This window comes from Heterocephalus glaber, unplaced genomic scaffold (assembly GCF_053883595.1).
Source record: "Heterocephalus glaber isolate CG9 unplaced genomic scaffold, H.glaber_assembly_v1.0 deba00001060, whole genome shotgun sequence".
NCBI lineage: Eukaryota > Metazoa > Chordata > Mammalia > Rodentia > Bathyergidae > Heterocephalus > Heterocephalus glaber.
In genome coordinates, this window is record NW_028258185.1 from 2,016,646 (window position 1) to 2,027,578 (window position 10,933).

A 10,933-nucleotide genomic window follows, 5' to 3' on the forward strand; every position below is an offset into this window, starting at 1 on the left:
CTCTAGGAGCCCTGGGAAGCCTGGCCACAGGACTCTCTTCCTAACCACATTAAAGCAGCTGGCCAGAGTCCCTGAAGTAGCCTATCTGATGCTGGCATAGGCATGAGATTTCTCACAAATGATGCTGTCAATTAAAGGTCTCTTCTTGGGTACCTCGGCAATCCCAGTCCCCATCATGCCTTGAGGAAGAATAGTCAAGGCTGTGACGAACTCCCAAGGCAAGATCTTTCCAGGGATAATTTGGCCAGGCTAATTACCCCGTGTTAATTAGATAAATGCAATTATACTAGCAAGGTTTGCAAGCCCAGCATTCTCTGGGTTTTTAAGTTATTTATCTAGTGTCTCTGATTTTGCTGGGAGAAAAATCATTTCTTGCCTCTAGGTGAACTAAACCCATAAATTACAGCAGTGGCTCTCTCCTAAGCCCTATAAAGGAGGAGGCCAAGATCTGAGGCTGGTGAGCCACATCACAGCTAAGGATTAGCACTTTCTCCCAGCTCCCTGGCCTCCCTACCATGAGCCGCCAATTCACCTGCAAGCCGGGAGCTGTCGCCAAGGGAGGCTTCAGTGGCTGTTCTGCAGTGCTCTCTGGGGGCAGCTCATCCTCCTACCGGGCAGGGGGCAAAGGGCTCAGTGGAGGCTTCAGCAGTCAGAGTCTCTATAGCCTGGGGGGTGCCTGGAGCATGCCATTCAATGTGGCCAGTGGCCCTGGGCGAGCAGTGGGCTATGGGTTTAGCCGGGGTCGGGCCAGTGGCTTTGCTGGCAGCATGTTTGGCAATGTGACCCTAGGCCCCTCATCTCCGTCTATGTACCTGCCTGGGGGCATCCACCAGGTCACTGTCAACAAGAGCCTCCTGGCCCCCCTCAACATAGAGCTGGACCCTGAGATCCAGAAGGTGCGTGCCCAGGAGCGGGAGCAGATCAAGGCACTGAACAACAAATTTGCCTCCTTCATCGACAAGGTGAGATTTCATGGAGAAAGCTGAACATGGCACCTCTGTCCTTCCTCTACCTTTCCTGCCACTGTGGAACACCTTCCCAGGATATGGCCCAGGTCAGAGCAGAGAGGGACTGGACAGTGCCTTGGACACCAAAGTTGAGGCACAGGGGCCAGAGAGGTGAGAGGAACTAGGAAGCTTCATCTGAGAAAGTGTCCGGGAGGCAGAAAGTGGCCTCCAGATAGAGAGGTGGGAGGGTGGCCATCTGTGGGACTCAGAAGCCAGGCAGAGAAGAGGCCAGTGCCAGTCTGGGTGTCTGGGGAGCCAAGGAGCCCAGCTCTTCCTTTCAGGGGACCCAGGCCAGCACAGATCTGGGTGGAATGTAACACACCTTGCCTCTCAGAGGAGGTAGATGTGACCGCAGGCACCAGGGCAGCGGTTCTCAAAAGTGGTCCCTGAGCCGGAAACATCTACTTGTTAGGAATGCACACTCTCAGGCCCCTCACAGACCCACTGAGTCAAAAATGCTCATGTGAGACGCGGCAATCTGCATTTTGACAAGTCTCTTAGGTAGTTCTGATGCACTCTGAGGGTCTCAAACAAAGTGGTAAGAGGGTCTTGAGTATAGATACTTCTTGAGCTTAGAAAGTTGGGAAGCTCCTGGGGGTGGGGTGGGGAACAGTGAGGTAGGATGGTGAAGTATGAGTAGGAATTTTCTAGGTGGAGGTGAACAAAAGCAGTCCAGGGAGAGAGAGCATATACAGGATAATAGGACTTGTCTGGGAAGGGGAGCCCTTGCGTATATGAGTGTGAGTACACAGTAGAGGAAGGGAGGAAGGTTCTCTGGGCACATTGTGAAGAGTATAGTAAAAAACTTGATAGTGTGAGTGATGTGGAATCACTAGAGGGTTTTAAGTAAGGGAATGACACCATATTTGTAGACTGCAACTGGAGAATGGTTGTTTTCCCTCTGAAGAAATGCTTTGGTGGAGAGTAGAGATCCAGGTCTAAAAGTCACAGAGGAGGACTCAGGACCTCAGAGGGCAGAGCACCTCCCTTCCAGCTGGGCTGGGAGAGGCCATGAACAAGGAGACACAGACTGGGCAGAGCACAGGCCCAGCCACTAGGCCCCAAGCAGAAGCCAAGATGTGTTGGCTCAGTACCTAAGGATAGGCCTTAGGAAGGCAGCCCTGGTTGAAGGTAGACATGGGTCCAGGCAGATGTAGTTAGGTGTGGAGGAGACAGAAGGTTGAGATCTTGAAAGATAGAGAAGGAAAGGAGATGTTGGGGTTCTTCCTGATCTTAGGGGCTGTCCCCAGAATGAGGGCCTCTGTCAGTCTCAGGGTCTTTTGTTGGGAGGGGCCTGAGTGGCATTTTTAAGGGCTTTACCTTTTAAGCTACTCTAGCATAAGACAGCACAGTTCCTTCCTAGGAAAGGAACTCCCAAGTTGATTGTCTGTGGACTAGGTTCCAGGTGGCTATTGGTTTGGGTTACAGGTGCGCTTCCTAGAGCAGCAGAACCAGGTGCTGCAGACCAAGTGGGATCTGCTGCAGCAGCTGGACCTGAACAACTGCAGGAAGAACCTCGAGTCCATCTATGAGGGCCACATCAGTGGCCTGCGGAAGCAGCTGGAGACACTGTCTGGGGACAGGGTGCGGCTGGACTCAGAGCTGAGGAGCATGAGGGACATGGTGGAAGACTACAAGAAGAGGTGAGCAGTGAGCAGCGACACTGTACTCACACTAGCCACCTTCTAGGGCTGGGCTTTCCCAGAAGACAGTGGGACATTTGCCTATGGGCTCAGGGGGCCTGAAATTGAGCAGAGAAATTCATTTGAGCTCATCTGCACAGGCAAGATGAACACCTTTTATGGGCAGGTGGGGTAGGCAGCAGTCAGTGCCTTGTGTAGTACCAGGAATGTCTCCTCTTTGGCAAGTTCCTTCTTGCTTCTCATTTGAGAGACCCTGTGTGTGTGTGTGTGTGTGTGTGTGTGTGTGTGACAATCACCAGGTTCCTACGCTCACCCAGTGTGCCAAGTTCTAAGGAAACCCCCTTCAGAGAAAGAGGTGGATTCCTAGTGAGCATCCTCTCTCATTTCCCAGAGGTCCTGGATGTTTGAACCATGTTCCTTCTTATCCTAGGAGACAGCTCTGGCTTCCTTGGGACTCCTGCATTGGGACAGAGTGGAGTTGACAGGGCTGCCAGGCCACAAGGTTTCAAGAAACATGGCTGAAAGGGGCAGCGATGTTCTTAGATTTGGGTGCTGAGTAGGGGAAGAAGAACCTCCTCACTCCACAGGCATCAGAGGAAATCCAGAACATCCAGTCATCAGGCCCAAAAAGGCTCCCACAACTTGGCTAAATAGGCCTAATCAGTTGGGACCATTGCAAAGGCTCCCAACCTATTAAAAGGCTCTGTAACATGAGTCTCTCTTTTGTTTCTCAGTGAGAACACATGGACACACATGCACTCACACACACACTGGTCCACACACAGACACAGACACAGACACAGACACAAACACATACTTGCTCACTGGTTCATTTCCTGCAGGTATGAAGAGGAAATAAACAAGCGCACAACTGCAGAGAATGAATTTGTGGTGCTTAAGAAGGTGAGAGGGGGTGCCTGGCCCTTGGTGCCCCAGGTGTAGGAGCAGAGGAGGGATTGAGGCCTATGCTTTGCATGGAAGCATCTGGTGCTGATGAGCCAGAGGAGAGGGAGGGCTTGTTGACATGATGATCGTCTAGCACAGGTAATCTAACTCCTTGTTTTTCTGAGACAGGAATCCAGCTGTGGTCACTCAGTTCCCAGGTCATGCCCACTGTGTTGGGTCACAGGACAGGCTCTGGGAGGGGTTGAGGCCTCCCACACTGCTTGTCTCTGACAAATCTTCATGGCTGTGCCTGCCCCATGGACTGCCTGAAGATTGCTATGTGGAGAAGTGGACTCATAGGTCCTCTTTTGAGAAAGAGGCCTAAGGAATTTGCCTGAGGTTTGGTAGTGAGTCCTAGCTGGAATGAGCCTTGAGTCTTTCCCTGGGGTAACAAGTCATAGGGTTGGGCACTGGGGCATTTCATGGGAGAGGCTTGTGTGAGTTTTTGGAAAGGGGAGGTCAAGGGGCCTCTGGATTCTCCTCAGGATGTGGATGCAGCCTACATGAGCAAAGTGGAGCTACAGGCCAAGGTGGATGCCCTGGAGGGAGAAATCAAGTTTTTCAAGTGCCTGTACGAAGGGGTAAGACACCAGTCCTCCAATCTGTCTTCTGGCAGGACAGGCTTGTGATGAATGGTTACCATACTCAGTAACTAAGAGTCCAGAGATCACCAGTAGGTGGGTGCTGGGAGCTTTGGAGATCTAAGGCAGAAGTGATGATCTATCTTGGTGTCTTATCAGTCCTTGCCTGGATCCAGATGTCCTGCTGTCACATCTTTTAGAAAGTTGTGAGTCCTTACGGGGTTCTCATTAAATCTCAGTCCAGCGTATTCTTGCTCTTGCTTGTCATACTGCTGCTTGGGATGTTTCCTGGAGTCTTGGAGAGGAGTTCCCAGGAGGTGGGGACTCGAAACCTTTCTACTTTTTCCTTTGTGAACATCTGGCTTTCAGCCTTAGCCTGCTGGCCAAGCATTCATGAACTCCTGTGTCCTAAGTATCCCTCTCATGTTGGCAGGATGTTTCCCTCCACCTTTCCCATATCTCAAGTGACAGACATAAGAGCTGCCTTCTCTGTGGTCTGCTTCAAACCCATTCAGCAGTTTTCCAACATGGTATTGAAACTTGAGCTGATGAGCTCCATTCTCACAAGCTTTGGGGACTGCAGCTTGCAACCTATTTGCAAAGTCTGGAGCCATCCTGTTAAGACATGAGCATCACCTTGGGACCTTCCTCTGACTGTAAAAGGTATTTTGTGCTTCCTTGTCTCAGGAGATTGCTCAGATGCAGTCCCACATCAGTGACACATCTGTCATTCTGTCCATGGACAACAACCGGAACCTGGACCTGGACAGCATCATCACCGAGGTCCGTGCTCAGTACGAGGATATCGCCCTGAAAAGCAAGACTGAGGCTGAGGCACTGTACCAGACCAAGGTGAGGCTGCACCCTGTTCAAAGTCATGTGTGCTGGGCTCCTGCCTAGTCTGTCTCATCTGTCCCATGGCCTGCCATGGTCCTTGAACTTCAGTCAAGCATATTCTCAATCTTAGTGCTGTGCATTGTCCCTGGTGCTCAGGGAGGCCCAAATGAAGGAGAGGACACAGCTTTGTCATTGGGGTCCACTTAGATGGTGGGAGCCATTGGAGGCTGTAAGCAGCTGAGTGGAAAGGAATGGGTGCACAGAGTGCAGACTTGGGAGGTAGGAGCAGGTAGGGTGGGTCAGGACCAGTTTCCTGGAGACAGAGAGCACCACAGAATCTGGGGGAGGGGAAACATGAGCATCTCAGCTCTTTCAGTCATTATAATAAATTAGGGGGTCCTTCCATGTAATTTGGGATCAGGTAACTCCTACCTTTTCACCCAAGTCCAACTCTGAGGATAAAGGGGAGTTTGTGTCCCTTAGATCTTAACTCCTCTAATGGGTTGTGGGTGGGAAGTGACTCTTTAGATAACTCAATTTCTCAGATCAAGATGGCAACACTCTAATTGTTCCCTGCTCAGGATCTTTCTCTAGGGAAATAATTCTTGGGAGACCTTATCTCTCCTTCCACCTTGCTTCCTTACTAGCATGGAACAGAGAGGTTTGGCCTTCAAAAGGTAGAGGAAAGCTTTCAAGACCCAGGAGAAAACATAGGCCAGTGCTTCTTGGTAAAGGCTCTCACTTGAATCCCGTTCCCAGACTCTTCCACATGACGATTACAAGCCATGTTCAGAATGAGTAAGAAGTAGAGATGTCAGGGCACAGCCTAAGGGGAGAGCTGAGCACCAGGAGGGAACTGCCTACTGGCCTCTTGAGTACAGAACAAGGGTAGGCCCTGCTCACATGGCCTTCCAGAGAAGCAAGACAAGGCTGCTTGTCCAAGGATACACCAAAGATGAAAACACAAAGGGCACAGAGAGATGCCCCTTGGCCTCCAGAGGACTGGCATCCACAGGAAGAATCTTGAATCTGGGGCCATGCTGGGCTGAGCACTCAGGGACAGAGATAGGGCAGTGCACTGTCCCAGGGTACTGCTCCTACAGAATAATAGTACACCTATTCTGCATTTCCCTTAAGCCAGATTCTGGGCTAGAACTTCTGATTATTCCATGGGTGATATGAAAGGCAGGAATAATCCAAAATAGTAGATGACCTGAAATTCATGGATGGTAGTATTGAGATATAGCGGAATCTACCCCGCCACACACACACACACACACACACACACACACACACACACACACAAACACACACTTGATGTTCTTCCATGCTACATCTTCCATCTTTCCCTTCTAGCCCATTAAGATAGCCCAAGGCTGAACTAAGCTACCAAGAAGAGTTTAGAAAATAGAGACAGACAGCTTATTCATTCTTAATCACATCTTTTTTGAGTCCTGCTTCAGCCTCTCAAGTACTGGGGTTACAGATGTGTGCCACCATGACTTTCTCCATCACACCTTTGAAAACTATAAAGCAGGCACTAGGAATTTAGTAATGAAAAGTCCTAACACCCATTTATTTTGAGTGTGATGGGGAAGGCACAGAAATGGGCCATCACGGTATGGTGTAGCCTTACCTATGGACTGGCATGTCAGGGACAATGGGAATAGAATTGTACCAACCAGGGGATAAGGAAAAGCTTGTCAAAGAAATGGCTCTGCCACTTGGCTGAACGGAAGGGTTTCCAGGTGGAGGTAGAGCCTCATGCAGACACAGGGACACCAGAGCATGTGGGATGTTTAGAGGAACTGTAGACTATTTGGAACAGCAGGGGGCCAAATAGTGACGGGAAGGGGCAATGAGAAGTGAGCACTTTGATGCCATGTTAGGAGTTTGAATTTGACCTTGGCCTTGAAGGGTTGCAGGCAAAGGAGGGTCATACCTGGAGTTTTGTGTTTCACAGCTGAGGTGTAGAGAGCATGGGACTTCCAACAGTCCTGATGGCCAAATATAACTGCCAGTGAGATTGGCTATGCTTAAGGCAAACCCACCCAAAGAATGAATTGTTGAAGGGAAGGCTGTTGACCTTTCCCCCACTGCCAGGTTCTTCAAACAAAAGTACAGTCTTTCTTGAGTCATGCATCTGCTCTGGCTCCTCTCTCCCCAGTTCCAGGAGCTGCAGCTGGCTGCAGGCCGGCATGGGGATGACCTCAAACACACCCAGAGTGAGATCTCAGAGCTGACCCGGCTTGTCCAAAGGCTGCGCTCGGAGATTGAGAGTGTGAAGAAGCAGGTGAGGTCCTGCCTTGCTCCAAAGGGAAGGAGGATCAGCTTAGCATGCCCCCAGCCCCTTCTTCCTCTCCTTCCTGAATCTCCCTTCCTCAACAGGGCCCCTGCTGCCTCCCTTAACATTTGCTCCCCCCTGAAATCTGGAATGATTGATTCCAGGGTCTTTTCATAAACCCACAGAGTTCAGAATAACAAGCCTCCTAGTGCTGGGTTGAAGGGCTCCACCGCCAGCGATATGGCTGGGTCTCTGCTCTGAAAAGGACAGAGGAGGGTCCAGCCACTGTGGACATGTGGGGGATGAAGTGAGATCTGGTGCCTTAACCCTCAGGGGACCATGCTATCTCCTGTCTCTTAGTGCTCCAGTCTGGAAACGGCCATTGCTGATGCGGAACAGAGGGGTGACTGTGCCCTCAAAGATGCCCGAGCCAAGCTGGACGAGTTGGAGGGAGCCCTGCAGCAGGCCAAGGAAGAGCTGGCCCGGATGCTGTGCGAGTACCAGGAGCTCATGAGCGTGAAGCTGGCGCTGGATGTGGAGATCGCCACGTACCGCAAGCTGCTGGAGGGCGAGGAGTGCAGGTGAAGGGCTGAGGGGCCGTGAGAAGTTTGCAATCCTCCCCTCCCAATCACTTTCCCAGGTTGTAGGGGACTGTGTGTTGGAAGGGCTGGAATTATTTTTGGATTCACCAACAAACATAGCTTGAGACAGCATTCAATCAGATAATGTCATAGCATGGTTCTTTTCAATTCTCCTTTGGCTTTTCAGAGTCTCAGATTGGTGCTGCTGAATTTAACACCAGTCAGACACTGCAAATATCCCTGCTAATAAAAAGACAGTTCAAGAAGATTCAAGTTCAGAAGCTCTAGGCAGCCAGCCTCCCTCCTTCCATTAAATTGTTTTATTTACATTATTATTATTATTATCATTTTGGTACCAGAGATCGAACTTGGAACCTTGCGCTTTCGAGGCAGGCAGTGGTACCACTGAGCTAAAACCCTGGCCCACATTATATCTTTATTCCTACTTTTTTCTTATTTAACTAGCACTGATTTTCTATTTATCCATGGTAATATAAAACTTTTTTAAAGAGAAGTGCATTTCCTTATAAAATGCAAACTCAGTTAAAAATACTAAATGTGTAACAGGGTAAACTGTACAGTCATAGCAGTTGTTGAAAGGATGGATGGTATTCGAAACACTGACATATGGAAAACCCTGTGGTCCAGAATGGACTGAGACATATAGCTAGTTCATTAGCAGCAACTCCTGGCCCTAATATTTCCACCTGTGTGTTTACTCAGGCAGCAGCTTCCCAGCAGTAAAATAATAGGCTCAAGGTAAACCCTGCAGTGGGGGCCCAAAATTGCAGGCCCCCACATCTCTGAAGTGGAAAAAGTAGATGGGAAGGAAGGAGGTGCTCAGAGGCGACAGGAGCAGTTACTGCCATCTGGGCAGCTGGTGGAGGCTCGTGAAGTTGGTCTGGTGGGTGATTTTTGGCCAGTGCTAAGCATTGGGCAGGGCAGCCCTGGGTCCCATGTGATGGGGACTCACCTGTGCTTCCTCTCTCTGCAGGATGTCTGGTGAATACACAAACTCTGTGAGCATTTGTGAGTATTTCATGTCTCTGAGGGGATATTTTTAGGCAATCAACAAAGAAAATGAGTGGGACCCCTGAGGAACAGCATGGGCTCTGCCTGAGGGACTACCACCACCAGCATACACTTGCCTCCCTTGCAGAGACCTGCTGACCCTCCATTAGAGCTGCTGCCTTCCTGGTGGAGCCAGCTCCCCATCAGACTGTGCCACTGCACACAGGCTTCTTCCCCAGAAATCTTACTCATATTAGAAGGAAACTCTCAGCCCCACTCCATCTCTTGCCACCCCCACCTGGCTTTCTTGCGTGAAGGCAACTAAGTACAGGGTTGCACCTTCCCTCTGGGAGTAAAAACATTTGCACACAAATGCAGTGCAAATCGATTTTAATGCTGGCCCCACAGGGTTTAGTCCAGTCTCCTAAGAAAGGAATGGCAAAAATTCCCTAATTCAAGCTATCAGTAAATTCTTTGAAAGAGAAAATTTAAGAATGCATTCTAAATGGATTGCCAAGAGCTTGGTTTATCTGTGCTTGGGCATTGTCTTTCCTTTTGGGGAAGATCTTGCTACTCTTGTTCATTCCAAGAATGAACAGGTGCCCAATGGAGGAGTCCAGTGGGATCTGAGCTGTGTTTCCTGGTGCTTGGGCTGCTCAGGAATTGATCGTGTCTTCACTAATAATGTGAAGGCTTGCATAAGGGGAAGAGATTTAAGCTAGTTGGGACTGGAGTGCTTAAGGGCAGGCTGGGTCACTCCTGTCCTGGGATACACACTGATCACTGTGCTCTCTGTTCTTCACAGCGGTCATCAGCAGCTCTACGGCTGGGACAGCAGGTGGAGTGGCTGGGTTTGGGTTTGGTGGCACTAACACTTATGGCTACCGGCCCAGCTCTGTCAGTGGGGCTTACGGCATGCTGTCTGGGGGCTGTGTCACCGGAAGTGGGAACTGCAGTCCCTGTGGGGAGGCCAAGACCAGGCTGGGCAGTGCAAGTGAATTCAAGGATATCCAGGGAAAGACCTCAGCTCTGAGCTCGCCCACCAAAAAAACCATGAGATAAAGTGAGAGCCTGTTCCCCAGCATCGGCCACACCCTTGTTTCTCTAGACCCCTTTCTCCACGAAATTCTTCTGTTCTGTTTGTCACTATCTCCTCCTTGCCTTTTGCCACTGCCATCTCTTTCTTCTCTTCCAACTCTGCCTTCGCCTTTTAAAAATAAGAATCAGGACTCTAGGGCTGGAGTTTTCTCACCCATCTTTCTGTCTCCTCCATACAAAGAGACCTCTTAACTCAGCCACCTTTCCTGATGAGGACCTGACCACTACTTTGCCTGCATGTCTCCTTGTAGAGGAAGGTTCTCACTTACAGACAGCCCCAAGTCTCCTGGTGCCCTTCAAACCCTGGCTCAGACAGTCATCTGGCCATGTGCTTTCTGGACTCATGGGACTTTAGGGGCATTGGTGGACCTACAAGAACTGTTGCCTGATAGACCAGCTCCAACTCAGGCCGGACACCTAGTCACAGATTGAATGTGGCATGGCCACTGGCCATGAGAGACCTGAGAGTCTCCTTATGGCTGGTTTTTCTGACCATGGGATTTGGGTTCTCAGTCCGAGAGTTCTTGCCCTTGTTTAGCCCCACCCACCCCTGCTTCCTGTGATCCACCAATAAACTTCTACAATTCATACAGGATCAGGCTGCCTCTCTCCCAAGGGAATCCTCATCTCAGGCCTTGTCTTTTCTGTGTGTGGTGTCACTGAATGAAAACCGGGGGTATCTGAGGCCTCTTTGCTCCATACAGCCCTCAAAACATCATTTGATCTGAGTGAAAGAGATCCTGCAGGGACTGAAGGATGCCACCATCACCTTCCCTGACACCCAGCATTTACCTGCATCCGCCATGTGCCTTCCAACTCATGCTTTTCTTAGGCTAATGGTACAGAGAATGCCCAATCTTTAGGAATATCCATGTTATCAATAAGGAGATTTTTCCAGTGGCAAGATTTAAAACTGATCAAGAGAGAGTAGAAAGCCAGTTTTAGA

General features: G+C 50.0%; 1 protein-coding gene across 1 annotated transcript; it reads left to right on the top strand.

Annotated features, from left to right (window-relative positions):
* Window positions 1-212: 212 nt before the first annotated feature.
* LOC101712169 (keratin, type II cytoskeletal 73) lies at window positions 213-10,570 on the top strand. Its single transcript, XM_004872695.3, has 9 exons — window positions 213-962; window positions 2,436-2,650; window positions 3,493-3,553; window positions 4,081-4,176; window positions 4,864-5,028; window positions 7,181-7,306; window positions 7,658-7,878; window positions 8,873-8,907; window positions 9,695-10,570. Exons 1-9 carry the CDS (start codon window positions 516-518, stop codon window positions 9,949-9,951), a joined length of 1,623 nt encoding a protein of 540 aa, XP_004872752.1. The 5' UTR covers window positions 213-515; the 3' UTR covers window positions 9,952-10,570.
* The last annotated feature ends 363 nt before the right edge of the window (window positions 10,571-10,933 follow it).